General features: G+C 32.7%; 2 protein-coding genes across 2 annotated transcripts; one reads left to right on the top strand and one right to left on the bottom strand.

The window, feature by feature from the left end:
• Positions 1–313: 313 nt before the first annotated feature.
• On the bottom strand, positions 314–5149 carry LOC108202466 (AP2-like ethylene-responsive transcription factor AIL6). Its single transcript, XM_017370898.2, has 9 exons — positions 4589–5149; positions 3655–4204; positions 3382–3464; positions 2042–2050; positions 1867–1955; positions 1667–1740; positions 1510–1560; positions 1286–1362; positions 314–1052 (listed from the first exon to the last, which is right to left on the bottom strand). Exons 1-9 carry the CDS (start codon positions 4755–4757, stop codon positions 607–609), a joined length of 1548 nt encoding a protein of 515 aa, XP_017226387.2. The 5' UTR covers positions 4758–5149; the 3' UTR covers positions 314–606.
• An 8044-nt stretch (positions 5150–13193) lies between these two features.
• Positions 13194–17157, top strand: LOC108214204 (kinase-interacting protein 1). Its single transcript, XM_017386057.2, has 2 exons — positions 13194–13540; positions 14039–17157. The coding sequence occupies exons 1-2, from the start codon at positions 13447–13449 to the stop codon at positions 16912–16914; spliced, it is 2970 nt and encodes a 989-aa protein (XP_017241546.1). The 5' UTR covers positions 13194–13446; the 3' UTR covers positions 16915–17157.
• Positions 17158–19868: the final 2711 nt, after the last annotated feature.

The following is a 19868-nucleotide window of genomic DNA, read 5'->3' on the forward strand; positions in this document are numbered from 1 at the left end:
AGCAAGATACGAATGAAGAGTTGGCTCTTAGCTTTCAATGGTTGGATTATGTAACGTATTCAAAGCTTCTTGTTAGCGGATTTATTTCTTCTTGAAACATTGCGTAGCCAGGCAGCTGTGTGTTGATAATTCCTGTTTGGTTTACTCTATATTAAGATTTCTCACGTCATGGCCTATCCTTTGCCTTTGCCAATCTAGATGATCTAGAATAAGCTATTAAATTCATATCTCATGTTGTCGGTGTAAAACTGAAACCATTTCTACATTTATAGACCAGGGAGAGCAGCATAACAGTTAATCTATGCAAACAAAGGAAAATAAGCTGATAATTAATATATAAGCACCTCCGAACAGGGCAAGTATCCGAGAAAATTTAAAATTTGATACATCCCAGCAAGCTAATCTTAAGTAAAGCTTTTCCATTTTTTACATCTGTTTTTTTCTCTAGCAAACTAAACCTCTATTGTCCGACTTAAGTTCCTGGTTTCTCAGCCCTGCTAATACTAACGGCTAACAAAGATGAGTTGAGGGGTCAGTTTTTAAATTAACCAGCGAAGAGCCCAGGCTGGATGGTGTCCGCTGAAGAAGCTAACTATCTTGTCAGGGTTAATAGGTCTGGTGAGGCCAGAGGTAGAACTCCTGTGATGACAACAAAGGAACGGAAGTTGGAGTTGCTATTGAAGAGAGAGAACCTGGGGTTTCTGAAGTGCTTGCACCGGAGTAGAGATGATGGAAGAGGTTCTGATGATACATTGGAGTTGCTGAATCAAATGATAGCCCATATGGTATAGCAGATGCTGGCTGAATAGCAGCAAAGCTGATGCTGTTCTCACTGTTGCTGCTGCTTTGTTGCTGCTGGCTACTGCTGAAAGATGATTTCTGTTCCGCGTCCAGAGAGAGCTTTAATCGCTTTGATGTGCCACCAACAGGAAGAGAACTTTTACTAATAGCCTCCACATCATATCGGTTCATCTCGAAATTAGTTACAGCATTGACACCCCTGAACTTGATTGCGGCTATGTCATACGCCTCAGCTGCTTCTTCCTCAGTAGCTGCACGAAACATTAATTGAATTACTACTAATTGAAGACTAACGTCCTGCAGATAATACCACACTACTTGCAGTAATCCTTTTTAATGCTATATATTGTCAACTAGAAGCAGCTGACTCCTGATCATAACAAAGATTTGATTACCCAGTACTTCCCCATAGAAGCTGCGAATTCTTTAACATCAATAACAAAACAGTTAATATTTCGTTAATGGCTAATTTATTATCACTTACCAAAGGTTCCAAGATAAAGATCTTTATTTCCTGCCACACGACCAATTCTTGCTTGCCAGCGTCCTTGCTGATGATGCCTGCACAACATTGCAGTATCCCATTAGTTATTGTCCGAGTCAAAGATCTTTAAATGCAAAGAGTGATTTAACTACTGTGAAACTTTAACTCAAAGAAATGGTGGTCTAGTCTATCCCATCTGATCATCAACCGAAAAGTTTAAATACCTCGTTACACCTCTGTATATAGATGCTCCCCTTGAGAAACCACTACTTTTCCTGCAAGTTGTAAAAAGACTAGGGTAAGACTTGGTCATAATGTTGTAATGTGTCCACAGTTATAGTACCAATATGAATGAAAGAAAGACAGACAACTAAGTAAGACCTTCTTAGAGAAGCAATAAACTCTTGTTTAGTAGCATTCTTCATCTCCTCCATTTCTTTACAATAAGTTGCCGCCTACACAATGGAAAAATGATATGGAAATGAGGTTAAATGTAAATTACATGCTGAGCAACTTTTGAATAAGATTGCAGAGAGGACAATGGAAGGGTGTTACAAGAACTAAATAATGTTGTAACTTACAGGAAAGTTGGTGGTAGCAGTAGGACCCCAGTACTTCAAAGCAGCCAAATCATAAGCTCTTGCTGCTTTATCTTCCTTATCATATCCACCTAAAATCATGTGTTAAACCAAGATTAGATGTGTTCAACAGCAGAGATTATAAAACTAGAAATGCAAGTGAATCTTACTGTCTTACCTAGATACACTGTCGAAGGGAAAAATCGAGTCCATCAAATTTTGCAGGAGTCAAGAAAACAATCAAAAATTAGTTATATACAAAATGATTGGATAGTCAAGGATATGTGAGCAACTGAGGATATATTCCCCAAAATAAAGGCAAGCATAAGCGTGTTAGAGCCAACAAAAAACAATGTTTTATTAATGTATTTCCATAAACAGATCTACCATGCTCTTCAAGTTTTTAGGAGTTCTTCAATGTCATATTATTCAGATGTGATCAGTATCCCATGTTCTGATCTGAATTTTATCAGTTGTCATCAACATAGGTATCAGTTACAATCTCTACTACCAAGTTCACCACTGTCATCCACATTGAAGAATCTACTTTTAAATCATCTAAACCAACACTTAATGTTACATATTTTTGGGCCATGTTTTAAACCTGGCAACTAACAGTTCCAGTCCCTGATTACATACAGTACTCATTATGCTTCTACAAAACAATGTTGCAATCTTCTTTACTATGGAAACAAATTGAGCAACTTTTGTTACCAGGACAAACAAACCCCATATATGTACATTTCACTCCAGTCCTATTTACAATTAACCCAACCAAAAATAGAAGGCCTTCCCATAAAAAAATTAATCTGGGTGACTTGGTCAAACCTCATGAGAGAGACTAGGCCAAGAAAGCAAAAGTAAAAGTTAAAAGCTACCCCTTATAGTACAGAGTTGCAGAAACACTAGTGTACAGACTAGCTGATGTATGTACACAATACATACATACACCTGGGGAGAGAGGAGGAGGGTAAGATTGATAGATAAGCTCTGATGTGACAAGAAAACATAAGGGTAGGATAAGAATGACTTGTGGACAAACAAATTAACTTGTGGTAGGAGGAATAGTGATTAGAGTATGAGGTACAAAGAATAACAATATGTATAGATTCAAGAAAGCAAATACCCAAGCCACACAAAATGACGGCCAACCTGATCAAATCAGTGAAAGAAATAAGAATTGAACAGAAAGAACAAGTACATATATACCATCAGTTCCATCAATCATCATGTATTTAATTAAAAGTCATGATTTGAAAGCAAGAAATTTAAAATTGCCCAGATCACAGAATCCCATTCAAATTATTCTCAATCTCAATGCAATGCCAATGCATGTATTACCTCCCCCCTTCTTTTTAGTCAAACTTTTACTTCTTTATTTACAAATTAATTGTACATTATTTACTGTAATCCACCACATATGCATGTACTATAAACACTTATAATATGTGTTGCAAACTTACAATAGTAATAGAAGTAATATTCTTACTCATAGATAGAGAGACAAAAAATATATACCTTGACGCCCTTTTCGAGCCTGACCTTCTCTTCTACAGCTGTTATCCCATAGATGCGCTTCGTATCTTCCCGTCCACCTGTGTCTGCATCCATTGAACATAACATTTTAATTCCGTCACGATAACAGTTTTAAAGTGAGAACAGTTTAACATAATTGTTCAGAACTTTTTAATACGGGGAACAATTATTTTCACGTTAAAACTGTTCTCCACTAATCACGAACTTATCGGAAAATATAATTACATAAAAATGGAGGAGAGAGGGAGAGTGTACCTAGTAACACCTCTGTAAATAGAAGTTCTCTGCCCAAAAGTATCAGCAATCTTCTTACAATTATTTGCATCTCCCACTGCTACGATAGCCTTCTCATTATTTTCATTTTTCTTATTATTATTATTATTATTAACTCCGAGTGACAACACGCCTCCGGAGTTGTTATACACCACCAACTCGTTGCGTGACTCAGTGGACTGACTCGGCTGGAACTGAGCAGAGGCCGAGTCATCAACTTCAGAGCCCGAGTTCGTCGAAAAAGCCTGGAAGTTCGCAGCAAAGCTCTTGAGATCTGAGTTGTCATAGATGTGAGTCAGCGAGGACGAGTCATCCTGAGTTGCGTCAGTCTGTGACTCGGTGTAGTGGTGGTGAATGTACGAGTCGCCTCCGAGAAAGTCCTCGAGCTTCGGCGGCGGATTCGTCTCGAACGCCGAGAAAATCGACGTCGAATCGCTGTGATCTCGGAGCAATTGAGTCTGTTGTTGATTGAGATGGAGATACTGGTTCGGTGTTTCTGAATACATTACTTCGACTTTGGGATTAGACCAACCTGTAAATCAAGCAAGTAGGTGGTTAGTATTTATAAATACGAGCCTCGGCTCGGGCGAGAACAGTGAGAATAATTGTTCGGTTTCGAGAAAAAAACGTATGATGTTTGATAGTAATCCGAAAATATACTAAATATTATCTGTAAAACAGAAAGAGGAAAAGAAAAACAAAATGTTAAAAATGATGAGGTGTAGTTAAGGTGTGACATGAGATATATGTTTGTGAATGTAACCGATTGTATGTATATACACATGCTTGTGTGTGTGATGATGGAAGCTGAGTGGACTAGTATTTCTCGTCCGTTATTTCCATGACTTGTTTTGTCTCTTTGTAAGGCGATAGAGATTTGTACGAGAGAGATAGAGAGAGAGAGAGAGAGATGTACCGTTTGCGGGGGAATAGAAATGATCGAAGTTGTAGTAGTGGTGAGGCTGAGGAGGAGGAGAGTGGTGGTGTTGAGGGGGTTGAGAAGTTCTGAGCATATCCACAGGAGACAGTGAGAATGAAAGCCAATTACTGTTACTATTGCTGTTGTTATTATTCCCCGGAGCCATTGCTTTGTTTTGTCTTCTTCTTGGTGATTATGTATCCTGGTGAACCACTTAACAAACTGAGCAAAGATTGCTAAGGGAAATGTAAATATGTTGATGCACTACATGGACATTGCAAAAAGAAGTTGAAAGTTGAGAGCAAGATGGATTGGACAAGGAGGTTGATGTAAGAAAAGAGGTGTAAATGTGTAATATATAAATAATCTAGATTAGATTGAATGTAAGCAGAGATGTGGAAGAGTAGTCCATTTTAACAGATCCAAAGTGAAGGTAGTAAAGTAAAAGCAGCAGAGCTCAAAGCTCACAACTAGCTAGCTTCCCGAGAAAAAGAGAGAGAAATGAGTTTGAAAACTTGAAGAAATGAATAGTGTTTACATGGGATAGATATTAGTCTATGGCATGCCGAGATTTTATTAACGTGGATGTGGATGTGTATGTGCGAGTTCACATTAGATAGGATGGGACTGGGAGCAGGTGGTGGAGTATCGCTGGATGATGAGGAAACCGGTATTACCAATTTACCACCAAGGTATAATCCAAGGAGGAAATTTTTTTGACAAAATTCAAATTTTGGATTATTAGTAAAAAAAATGGGAGTATTAATTTTAAAAAATTGATTAATTATTATAAAATAATTAATTGATTATTTTTTGATAAATTAAATTTTCTGACATCAAAATATATTATTTATTCAATTAGTATATAATATTGTTAATATATGTGTTACTTTAAAAATAAATAACATTCCATAGATCTTTTGTTAAGTTAAGCTGAGTCCAGCTGCTCAATCAAAAATATGCAATCTATAAAGCATATGTGGTACTGGTGGACAAAATATAATCATGATTCATGCAAATCTATGTGAGTCTTACATGTATACGATGCACGCGCGTCGAAAATATCCTAGATTTTTGGATCTTATATACTCCTCCACGAGATTTGATCGACTGATTCATGCCAAAAACCGCCATGTACGTTTCTATCCTCAACTTATTGGTTCTTTTTTTGCTAAAATTTATTCATGAAAAAAATCGCTATGTTAAAAATTAATATGTTTGTGTCACTGATTTTTATGTGCGCAACAACAAATCAACATAATAATATTAAAGGATGTTTGGATCGTGAACAAAAATAAATTGAATAGGAATGAGAGCATTCGAAGAATGTCATAAATGATGTATAGATGGAAGTGAAGTTAGGATTTCTATTTCATTATACAAAATTGTTAATACGAATACTATGTTTCAATTTTCGACTTTCATTAATCGGATTACTAAATATGAACCAAATATCTTCTAAAACAGCAACGGGTATACTTTATATATTATAAATATAAAAAAAATTGCCCTTCTTTTATTTTTCTAAAGAAGAGAAGAATAGATATATCAAGGAGTATTTGGATATCATGTAATTCGATGTAAATGCGTAACAAATAAATTTATTTTTTTGATAAACATGAGAAATACTTGGAATTTAAAAAAAAATTGATGTGAAGCTTGTGTTGGATGAGTATTTAGTGCATGTCATATACTGGACGTGTATAAATCCAGATTCTCTGGCTCTGTCCCAATGAATACTAATTATATACATTGAAATTGAAATTGAATACGAAGACTGAGGAAAAAAAGGATAAAAAATTAGTAAAGTTAGAAGAAAAGTGGATAAAGTGATGGGACCTATTTATTTTTAATAATAGATTTGAGATAGTGGAGAAAAATAGTGGATGTAATAATATTTTTATTATTATAAAATGAAGATAGTGGGAGAAAATAGTGAATGTAATAGTTTTTATATTATGAAAAGTTGTTATTTTGAAAATGTATAAAAATGATGGGATATTTCAAAAAAAAACTGTATAAAAATGAGTGGGACGGAAGGAGAGAATATGTTAATAATTGATCTGATGATCCAAGCTCTCTTTCATCTCTCTTTCATTTTAGGTAATGTAAATTTCATTTACAACAAAATATTGGTTTGTAATGAGCACGGTTGAATAGTTCAAGTGGTTAAGAACTTATCCTCTGTCGTCTCAGGTTATGACTTCAATCATGACTCACCCGAGAATATCTTAGAACAAATACTTATTTGTACGATTATAAGTTATATTTGTCAAAAAATATTAGTTTGAAATTGTTGCCTTTCTTTTATTTTTATATTATATATACTTGTAGCTTGCTAGGTAATTGTTCAATTGAAGATAAATTGAAAATTGAAACGAGTCAATTGATTTATCAATTCGCGATTTATTAACAATTTATAAATCCAAATTTTAAGTAAATCAGAGTATAATCAAAAAATATGTGAAATATTTTTGAAAACTAATCGAAAGCTAATTAGAATTGTCTTAATTGTTTGACCATTTTTACTCAACCTGTGATGATAAAAAGAATCATAAATTATTTTTACTCGAAGTATTGATTAATCGAACGACCCCCATCGAACATTATTTAACAATTTGTTAAAACAACTTAATATACAATATCTCGGAGTAGAACAATTTGGGACAGAAAGTCTATCACCCTAGTTCCTTTTAGTCGAGCTCATAAAATAAAATATATAGTGTGTGTATAGAGGGGTTAGAAAGAGTGAAACAAGGTGGCGGAAGATCCGGGCTGGCGGACAATCAACCCTAACTCTCGAATTTGTTTTGTTTAGCTCAGCCTCTCAGCTGCAAGGCGTTTTTCTTTGACCATCTCATTCACAATTTTATATACTTCTTCTTCTTCTTTTTACCCCGTTTCTCTGCTCACCAGCTACACTTGTCCTCCATGCCGGGCTCCTGCTTTTACATTTATGTCTGGACGTCTCTTTCTGCATCAATCATCCTGTACAAGACTTCCATGCAACGTTTCAAACATTATCTCTTCAAGTTACCAAGCCTTTTTTTTATATTTTTTGTTTCGTATAGCACTTATTATTTGTTATATCAAGTTGGTCGGGGACTTGGAACCGCTTAAATTTTAATCTTGGTGCAGGTTTGATGAGGAGGAAGCACTACTGGCTACAGTGATTGATAAGCCCTCTAGCGTTGTTTCTGAAAACAATATGGCTGTGAATGGTGATGTGAATGATCAATAAAAAAACAATGTGTGATGTGTTGAAAGGAAAAAAAATAAAGGGTGTGAAAGGCGGAGAGTCAATACGGTGGTTATCATGCATGTAGTATGCATTTTATTATTATTAAACTTAAATATTCAAAATCTGTCGATAAAATTGATAAAAAAAATTATATATATTATTTTAAGATTCGAATTTAATCAATATATTAAATAAATTATTAAATTAAACACACACACATATGTATAATCCCATGGTTTAAACTTGGAGCTACTGCCAAAAAACTTATTAATCTTTTCACTGTTTTGCTAATTAAACAACAACGTTTTTTAACCAACAAATTTAACCAACAGTCTTTTCAAAAAATTATGCACAAAAGCGGTAAAGCGGTTGATGGACTAAACATGGTTAATGATAATGATAGGGCAAACCAAGATAGTCCACGTGGCGCGGAAGATTAATCAGACCAGTATATTATTTAATGATTATCATTAATCAAGCTCCCCGTTAAATTATATTGTTCGTTTGTCTAGAAACTAGAACGACGTTCCGAAATTATTAACGAAATCAAATAAATTCATGTAACGATTAGCTTCAATATTTCGTGATCCTTGTGAATTTTTGTTTAGTAACGAATTACCGTTGGGATTAAACCTGAAAAAGGTTTACAAAAGTCCCAGTTTTTCATAAATTAATAGTGTACTTTCTTTTAAATATTTTTTAAATTAAAAGATTTGTAATGTAGAATAGTTATGCTAAATGGAAGCATGAAGTAAGCGAAGGAAACGATTTGCAAGTGCGGGGTAGGAGGATACGGCGGAAAGCGAGAGTGAGGAGAAACGTTGTCTGCTGTTTAAAATTTTAATTTTAATGTTGTGTTTGGTTGGGGTAATGTAATGAAATGAGTAATAAAACAAAATGACATAGTCTTGCATGATAGGTTTTGAAAAAGAATGAGTAAGGGCAAATTTTATATATGATAAGATTTGGGTTGAAAATAGGTATGATAACGAATAGAGCATCCCTTCACAAAATGAAGTTGATGAATTTATTATACATTCAATTAAATTATAGTTCAGATCTCATTTTATTTTCTCCGTTTTAATTCATCCCAATCAAACATAACATAAAAATTTGGCTAGTGTGTGTCCATTAAAATATATTAAGCGTTAAATTTGAGATATTTAACTTATTTTGATTGGTAGAGTTTTTATAAATGCAAGTGGTCCACCGTTAAAAAAAGTTAAAATATAAAAAAAATTATGCTTAATATGTGTCCAAGAACAAAATAAAAAAACCGAACTTTAAATTGTTTGTTTGTATATTGCGTACGGACTGGTGTATAATAAAACAAACGGGCCCACCATGAGACGTGGCCGCTCGTTCTTCTTTTAGTGACATGAAGAAAAATCTATACGAGCTCGCTACAAAATTTATTATTTTCTTTTCTGCTAATTGCTTCAAAATTTCTCTATTGTAATATGTACGAGGTTTTATTTCTCTAGAAATTAGGTTAGAAATTTAAAAGTGACTAACTAATAATTATAATAAGGAAATGTTTTTTCCCAACCAAAAGCGAAGAATCAATTAAAATACAAAAATTCAGTCGTACAAATCTCTAAAATGTCAATTACAATTTGATTCCGAAACAAAAAAACGAGCTAAATAAATATTCGTTTCGTTTGTTTTCAGATCACCTAACATAAAAAAATTTTTAATTGTTTAGCCTAAAAAATACTACATCAAATCTCTAGTAATGCAATCTAAATCACATAATAGCATCGCAATTAATCTTTCACATAAAATCATCTATGACCCAATATTCGAACCATCAGTTACATAAAATGATATCGAGCAACAGTTATAGTCCCCGGAGTAGCAACTGTCCTTAAAATATGAACTATCAATTTTATAATTATTTGACTCGACTCGGTTACCGATTTGTTAAATTTGAACTCGATTAATAAGTTATATACAATATTTTAATTATTTCATATTTTTAAAATAAATTGGCTTGAAACATTAATAATATTTTATATACCAGAGACATATTACGGGTATACGAGCTTCTCATTAATTTTGTACTCCCTCCGTCCCAGCAGGAAGCTTACGTTTACTGTTTGCACGCATTTTGAGGCTCTTATAAAGTATAGTTCATTAACGTTTTTTTAAATAATTTTTTTTCTGAATAAAAGTTTAAACGTCAAACTTTTTTTCACGATTTTTTTCCAGAAAAAACACATTATAGAACTATATTTTATCGGAGTCTCAAAATGCGTGCCGAAAAGTAACGTAAAGAACCTGGTGGGACGGAGGGAGTATAAAATATTCTATTGAACTTTTGCCAACAGAATATATAAATTCTGGTTCTAATTAATAACAAATGCAAATGATGAACTTGATCAAAATGTGATCATATAGCTATAGGCACAACTCACAAGTGCACCTATTTAACTCGATTTCATCCCAAAAAATATGCAGAAAATATGTGTGTTACTTAATATCAAAGGAGTAAATAATTTCAAAACGAGATGCAGAAGCTGTGGTTCGTAGCTGTAATACCAAACAAAAAATGAAAAGGGGAAAAAAAAACCAAGTTATTGTTCTTATCTTCCTAGTAGGTGGCCCCACTACATAGCCTATACTGCTGCCACGAATTTTGTATGCATTTTTATAATTAAATCAGCAATTTATCTATGTTTTAAATAAAGAAGAAGGATGAAGAGATCTTTACGGCCCCGTGCAAATGCAATCACTAGCTTTTGACCTTTGACCAAAGTCACGTGCGCGGTATCTTTTGACCCCAAAATTCTCGTCGATTCCGGAAGACACGCACGTGCACTCACCACCTCCGCCTACGTTAATATTATTTTTAAATAATCATAAATTAGAGTTGTTATTATATTTACCATTCACAACACACACCTGCCACGTTTCTAACAACTTTCCGGTGGGATGGAAGCGTATGGTGTTTCAGCGGTTTCGCTAAACTAATGCTCAGGTATTCAAATTATATTTTTAAAAGTATTTTAAATAGGTGATATTTTAATTTGAAATGATTATTTTGATGAGGATTAATGACTTGATATCCAAATATAAATAAATGACACGTGAAATTTGAAAAAAATTTGAAATTTATTTAGGCACCTGATATTTTTTCTTCATAAAATCCATTATTTGGATCGTACACAAATAAATTATTTATCAATATATCAACGAATATTAATTTAATATATCTTCATCGTACTGGATGCGTGTAGGAGTTTTTCTTGAGAAAGATACCAATTAAGATTGGGCTCTTTAGAAGATACAGGAATTGGGCTACGGGCAAGTTTGGGCCATATCTTACCAATCACACGTTGATTTGGGTACTTGCCATATTGCTCAAGGTTTACTTTGATTTGGGTACTTGTCATTAGAGTTGGACCCTGTAATTTTTGGTATGACACAAAAACGATACGGAAAATTAGTATTTGTATTTGTATTTGGAACACACGACACGAAAAATAAACGAACACGAACTACCCGACTGAGATGTCGTGTCGGTTTTATGTTTAACCTTTGGGTTTTGTATTTATTATATATTTATAATAAATATATGTATATTTTCTTTTAAACAAATGCATAGTTTATAATATTGAAAGTATAAATGATTTATATATATATATATATATATATATATATATATCATCTAATTTTGTAAAATCTAGAAATCTAATATTTACATTAATTCATATATTCATTTATATTAATATTTAAATTCGATTTTACACGATATGAGCAGGACACGAAAACGGAAGTACACAACAAGAAAATATACGAACATTAAATGAGTCGGTTTTGTGTGTGATCTTTGAGTACACGACACGAAGGTACACGATGTGTGAGCGAATTGCCAGCTCTACTTACTTGTTATATTGCTCAAGATTATAGTCTAACTTATTGTTTTTTTGAAGGAACAGTCTCACTATTTTTAAAAGTAAAACTGACCATGTTAGCTTGAATAACTATTTAAAAAAAATTCAAAACTGCATTTCTAATTAAAATAAATACAATGCTTAATAATACAGGTTAGTTTTATTCAAAGTTCTACTAGTTTGGCAAAAAATATTTAAAACACAATAAAAATTTGTATTAAATATTCTGGTCGGTATTTGAATCTATGACATTCAAAGGAAACGATAAAATTCAACAGCTGAATATCAAGTAATGAAAGGCAAAGTGTGACCATTCAACACAAAAGGCAGGTGGTTACGTGATAACATGCGAAATGAACCATTGAACAACCTACACATTTTTAAGATAACTAGATAATCAAATGTCGGTTATATAATCTAATGCTCACTTTTATATTGGGCCATACTTATTTACGTGATGCATGTTCTTACAAAATTTAAACTTTAAAAATGAAGAAGGGAGATATCATTTTTTTCTAAAAAATTATTATCTGGAGTATCCTCTTACACAATTCACCGATAGTTTTAGCATTTTATTATTTATATGTAAACCGTATTTCTTCATTTTCATTTTTTAAATATTTTTGTTTGATATAATGTCAATTTAGCATGACACAATACTACTACTGTTCTGGTGAGAAATGACCTTTTAAAGAAGCAGTCAAATTGCACGTTACCTGTAATTTTACCATGTTGAAAATAATCAATAATTTATTTATTACATATTAAAAATCGTCATGTGAAATTTAGCCACACTTAATGCAATCATAACTGCTATTGATAGTGTTGATTTCAAAAACTACATTGATATTGAAATCTTTTCTTATGGGTAGAACATAAATATGGGCACTTAAATTTTATATACTCTTGTTATAAAATTAATGAGTAAATAATCCTTAAAAGGAAAAAAATAAAGACCATGAGATCCTCAACTCAATGAGTAAATAATATTTTATATATTATATTTAAACAAAGCTTTTAAGAAATTTTTAAGAAAAAATAAAAAGTGAAAAATTATCAAATATATATCAAAAATATTATGTCTCTTATTTTTTTTAATAATTTTACTATTTTTCAAAATATATTTATAAAATATTATTTTTTAACCGGATGCAACTTTGTATATACGATTTGTACTAAATAAAACCCAAAACAATTTTTAGAAAAAATCTGGAGCTACTTTTGATTGTGTAGGATGTTAATTTTGGTTGCACAAATTTATAAATTTTTTTTCAAAAAATGATATTTTTTATAAACTTCATATAAGAATATTAAGTACTTTTATAAAAAATTAGAAAAATGAGCATATTTTTCAAAATACCCCAAATTATTCTCCTTTTGATTTATATATATAAGGTAACGTGATAAAGTCTGGTAATTGAGCATAATATATTACAAGGGTCCCTTGCATTAGTTTGGTAGGAAGATGAAACAGCCAACCATGTACTTTATGATGGCGATGTAGTGGCCTTCACATTCATTTTCTCATTCTTCCATTAGCTTTAAACCCCAGCTCTGCTGTATCTACTTCATCTGCCTTAACAAAGTCACTTTGTTTCTAATATTTTGTACCCTACTTTAACAGATTGGATCTCCTCAGCTGATCATGCACATAAATATTCACAACTATTGATTGATAGAGAGGAAGAATTAGAAGATATAATACAGAGGATCAAGAGATGTTGCAAAGAGCAGCAAGCAATGCTTATTCATGGTGGTGGGCTGGCCATATCAGAACTAAGCAGTCTAAATGGCTTGAACAAAGCATGCAAGGTTTGCATTTCTGTTCTCCTTTTCTTTCTTTTCTATATTACTCGGAATCGGCTACAAATTTCCGGATACGTATTCAAATGTCGGACACGACAATATTCTGAAAATTTTACATGTTTTTGTCTAAAATAAGTGTTGGAGTGTACACACCATGTGATCATCTCTGAGTATCGAGTGTCCGACACGGTTACTTGAGGCAAAATGAAGAGTCTGGGTAACATAACTCTGTAGATTGGTTTAGAATAATTTATTTTGATCTTCTTGATCACTTTTAAAAAATTTGAGATTAAATCTTGTTGAAAAAAGTATGCCCTGCTGATCTTTCTATTAAATCTGTCTACGATTTTAGATGCATCTATAGTCAATTCTGTAGAATTAAAAGAGAAATATAAAAGAAGTCCACAACTTTGGAGGGATTCGAGAGAGTGATCATATGACAATGTTATTTAGTTGCTCTAGGGTATGTGGTTGGAGATTTAAGTCAATTTTTTGGAATTGTAGACATGGAGGAGAAGGTGGATTATGCACTCAGGCTCATCCAAGAAGATGGAGACACTTTTGCCAAGAGGGCAGAAATGTACTACAAAAAAAGACCAGAGCTGATAAGCTTTGTCGAAGAAGCTTTCCGTGCTTTCCGCGCCTTGGCTGAAAGATATGACAGCTTATCAACAGATTTGCAGAAAGCCAATACCACAATTGCTACATGCTTGCCAGAACAAGTCCAGTTTGCGATGGATGAGGAAGATGAGTTTTTTGCATCCAAGAATGCCAAGTCTAGTCATTTACAACAAGGGCCACCGGTTCCAAATCCGCCAAAAGTCCCCAAGGTTCCAAATCGACCTATGAGAGGTATGATAAATGAAGCCTCAAAGAAGCTTGAAGCAAAGGCGTCATCTAAAGCAGCAACTGCCAAGATTAAGCCTGCTAAATCTGGTTTGACCAAGAGCGAAGCGCTTGAGGAGATTGACAAGCTTCAGAAAGATATTCTTGCTTCGCAGACTATGAAGGAGTATGTGAAGAGTTCATATGAAAATGGGATATCTAACTATTGGAGACTTGAGAATGAGATATTGGAGAAGCAAGATAAGGTTATCAGGTTACAAGATGAGTTTGGTGTTAGCACTATGATTGAAGACAAAGATGCTCGGACTTTGATGGCAGAAGCAGCGATTAAATACTGCCAGGAAACATTGGCTCAGTTGCAGGATAAGCAAGAGAGGTCTGCTGAAGAAGCAGAAATTGAAAACAAGAAAATTGAGGATGCTCGTCTAAGATTGAAGTCACTCAAACAAGAGTTTTTCGCTCATCAGGCAGACGAGGTTGAAAGAGCAGAAGAGAGTACTGATCACAGACCAGAAGAGTTACAAAGTTTAAAGCAAGACGTTGTTGGTCCTGAGAGACAGAAATTAGAAGCACTGCGTGAAAAGATCAAAAAGCAGTTTAGAGTAGGCACCAGTGAGTCTCTTACAGTGTCAGAACTAGTAGATAAGATTGACGATCTTGTGAATATGGTGATCAACCTGGAAAGTTCAGTTTTGTCACAGACTGTACTGATCGACAGATTAAGAGCAGAAGCTGATGACTTTCATTTACAAATCCGAAGCTTGGAAGACGACAAGGCAACTCTATTAGATGGAAGGCAAGATTCAGAAAAAAGGGTGAAAGAGATGGAGCAAAAACTATACAGTGTTCAGAATTTAAACAAGAACATTATTATTCAGAATACTGACATCCATACTCATTTTAATGAAGTCCATAGCAGTCTTGATCAACTATCAGAGAAACTTCAGAGTGTGCAACCAGAGGAAGAAATGGATTCCCCACGAGAAGAAGAGGGTTTACATATCGAAGCAAAATCAGCATTGGTACTGCAAAACAAAGAACAAGAAGGTGGTGATTTGATACGCAACACTGCAGGATCTGATGAAATTAAACAGAATTTCAATGCACAATCAGTTACCTCTAGCAACTCGGGAAAAGGAGAAGTAGACACACCACACGACAAAGAAGCCGGTGGCAGTGTACTAGACTCTAAAACTTCTGGAACAGAAGAAGAAGCAGATAGAACCAAACAGAATTTCAGTGCATCATTAGTACACTCCAATGAATCAAAACAAGTAGATAAAGGGGAAGGGGTAGCGGTCATTACCAGCAGTTCAGAAACGGAAGTAAAAGAAAATAATATGGAATGGATTCCCAGTGCATTAGCAATTGAAAATTCAAAGGGAGAAGGTGCAGAATCCTATGGTAAATCTGAAACAAGTCATGTCTCTAAGGGAACTGCCTTGCTAGAAATTACAGAGAGACCTCCTAGCATTGAACAAATGAATTTAGAGAAGTTTGCAGATGAGCTAAACTCGCAGCAGCTGCCCTTTAATGGATTGGAAGATAAAGAAAGGATTCTACTGGCGGAATATACAACAATCCTCAGGAACTACAAGGAAGTGAAGAAGAAGCTGAGTGAAGAGGAGAAGAAAAATGAAATTCTTTTTGAAACAACGCTGCAGTTACGAGATATGAAAAGTTCTGTTGCAAAAAAGGACCAAGAGATTCAGTCTTTACGTCAGAAACTAAACCTTATACAAGAAGAATCTGGCGAATCTGGTGATGGACCTGAAGCTGATGGCACAGCAGAAAATGACACTATTGGCACGCTTCCAACAGAAGATGAGGAGGAAGAGATTAAGTTTTTGATTAATCAGCCAAAAACTATCTCACCAGTAGAGGAAAAGCTCAGGGAAAAGATTGATGCAATACTTGATGAGAATCTGGATTTTTGGCTAAGGTTTAGCGGTGCATTCCACCAGGTCCAGAAATTCAAAACTGAAGTCCAAGACTTACAGGATGAAATATCACGACTGAAGAAAAAAGAGGAATCACACAGTTCTATTTCAACAGATCTTACAGCAGATGTGCGAGCAGTATGCAAACACCTAAGCGAGAAAAAAACTGAACTTACAGTGTGGTTAGAACAAAGTAATTTGCTGAAGAATGAACTGCACCGCAGAATCTCATCTATATCTGAAATTCAAGAAGCAATAACGGTATCTTTGAGGGAAGGAGTGGAGACGGATGAAATCACGTTCAGTACACATCAAGCTGCAAAGTTTCAAGGTGAGGCATTAAGCATGAAGCAAGAGAACAACAAGGTAAATGAGGAATTATTGGCAGGTATAGACCATATAATTGCTCTCCGAACTGAAATTGAGAGGACTCTAGCCAAGTTGAATCTTACAGAAGGAAAATCATCATTCAGGAGTCACAGCCGTTCTAAGGTTCCCTTACGGTCTTTTCTTTTCGGGACCAAGGAAAAGAAACATAAACATTCAATATTTTCATACCTGCACCACAGCAGCAAAAAAATGTCATCCCCATAATTATAGAAAACCTTTTATGAGTGTAATATAAAGTTTTCCTCTGCTTCAGTTTTCTTTCTCTACATTGTTTTTAGGTAGGGTTGGATTCAGATCAGGGCTTGTGTGGAAGTGATCCTAATAGAGGAGCAAAGGATTCTCAGCTGCCTACTTATGTGTGTAGTGTAGCTGAGATTCTTATACTTGTTTGCTAATTTATTTAAAATTATTGTTGAGTGTATATTATGAACTTTAAAGTTTTTCTGACCCCATTGTTTCGAGTTGAGACATCTATACTATCTATACTATCTATACTTCTATACTATACTATATTATAATAAGCCAACATATGTATAATTGGTAGTCGTACAAAATTTTGGTTTGGTCATCTCTTTTGTAACTACAATTCTGTCACTTGTAGACTTCTCTTACTCTTACAATATTAAAGAGTTTTATACCGTTTAAATTACAAACACTTGAGATGTAGTATTAGATAAAAACTCCCCTCTATTCTTTTAAATATAATTTATATACTATTTATATACTATATTATAATAAACTGACATTGGTATAATTTGTAGTTGTCTAAAAAATATAATCAGTTGGTATATATAATTTGGTTAAAATCCAATCCATCAGTACTAAAATACTAATAAAATGATGTTAAAATTTAAATTATAATTAATAAATTACGAATTTTATACCCGTCCGTGCTTCGCACGGGTTAAAGGCTAGTTTTTTGTAATTTTCCAACTGCTCTTGCATTGGTGATCCTCTTAGAACTCAGAAGCTATAGTCCCCAAAGGCCAAAGTATTGAACAAAAGGATCTCATCTCAGAACACAGCGTTCATCTCAGTTTGTCTTTTTAAAATATAAACACAATCAAAATTCTTATGTGAAATCCGTCAAAGATGCTACCTATCACTTTTGATCTTCACTGTCGACAGTAAAATTGAACAATTTTATGAAATGAGTTATATTCAATTAAAATTTTAAATGATTTTTATATTTATAAAATATGAGAGTATTTTAATATAATATCAAAAATAATATTTTTAACCAGTATTCTAAAACTCGCTAGGCGGCCAGGGCGGCCGGCCTTCGAGAGACTAATCGGTAAATCGAGGATTAATTGGATGTATTTAAATATTATTTAATTTTAATATTGAAAATATATTTTATATAAGTAAAAATAATAATACCCTCATTTTTGTATCAATATAATAGGCAAATAGCCCATTTCATATATTAGCTTCATTTTCTATCAACACAATCATTATTTTTTCAATTTTACCGCTAATTTGAACTTTTTTTTAGTTTTTGACCGATTAATCGTGATTTTGACCGTCTAATTTCCGACCGATTAATCCTGATTTTGACCGCTCATAGTTTTCTGCCTAACTCCAACTCGAGGCGTTTCGCCTCTACCTAGCGCATAGGCGCAGTCTAGACTGAATTTTAGAACAGTGTTTTTAATTGTGTGCTCAATTTTTTTAAATATGTATAAAAAAAAGTTAGGAGAGTAATAATAATACCAAAAAGAGGGTTAATAGTTTTTTGCAATAAAAAGAACAGGTGAACAAGGTAATATAAAATAAGGGTGTTGCTAAATACAGTTCATTTTTGCTTTGTGCAGTTTGCAGAGATTACATATATGACCTTTAGCTTATTAAATGTGTGAGACCTAATAAATAGGCGTTGATTACCGCGTGTTTACATGTGACCTAAAAGACTGCGCTACAACATCACATTTCAAACAGTTTCTTATTTTTTTAATTTTAAATTTTAGAATATATAGATTTTAATTCTTAAACACACGTTCTTTTCAAAAATATATTATAAAATATGATTATCACATTTTTCAGTAATTATTAGTTTGGCAAATTTTATATTCTTCATTTTTATAAATTTTAAATACATTCAAATTTTTGTGCAAGAAGTAAATTTTATTCACAAGAAAAATAATTAAAATCACAAGAAAATTATTAAAAAATACTTTCACAATATTTTGTAATCGTTATTTTTGGATGGATTATTATATATATACATATATATATATATATTAAAGTTTTTATTTAAATAAAAGAATTGGAAATTAAAGAAGGGAAGAAACATTTAACACATTAAAATGCATTTAAAATTTATATTTAACAATGTATTTTAAAAATATATTAAAATACGTGACAATATTCAATATTAAAAATAAAAACATTCAGCCACTTCCATTCCCCGACTCTAGCTTTTATAGGAGGATCCATAATCTTCATGAAATTTGAACCAAAACCCGGCAATTTTTGTTCAAAGGGATCTAAAATAATGATTATAATATTTAAAAAGTATGATATGAATTAATAATTCAATTATGATAAACTGTGCATACATATATACATATCGAAACAAAGTGAACATAAATTCAAATAAAAATTATATATAACAAATTATTTTTCTAAATTCTTAATACTTAATAAAAGTTTTAGCCCAGCTAATGATTATTTTATAAAAAAAATCAAGTATTTTTTATTTTGACTAAAATATTATATCAAACACTAGTGTTAACTTTTTAATATTTTATATTATTGGAAATTGGCCGTGATAATATAGTTTCAAAATTTTAAGTTGTTTTGATTAAATGAGAATGAACAAAGTAAAAAAATTAAACACATCGATAAAAAAAATAAAGACATTGATAAAATTATATATAAAGTCAAGTATTTAAATTATATGATTATACATAAAGTTAAAATAAAAATTATACGAATAAAGATTATTTATACAATTAAATTATCTTTCTAAATTCTTAATACATATTAAAAAGTTTAGGCCAACTAAAAGTTATATTAAAAAAAAAAATCCAAGCACTTTTTATTTTGACTAAAATAATATATCAAATATTAGTGTTAACTTTGTAATATTTTAAGTTACGGGGATTTTAACCCATTAGAGCCTGATAATTTAAATAATATTCATGTATCACTTA

The sequence above is a fragment of the Daucus carota genome, chromosome 1, assembly GCF_001625215.2.
Source record: "Daucus carota subsp. sativus chromosome 1, DH1 v3.0, whole genome shotgun sequence".
Lineage (NCBI taxonomy): Eukaryota > Viridiplantae > Streptophyta > Magnoliopsida > Apiales > Apiaceae > Daucus > Daucus carota.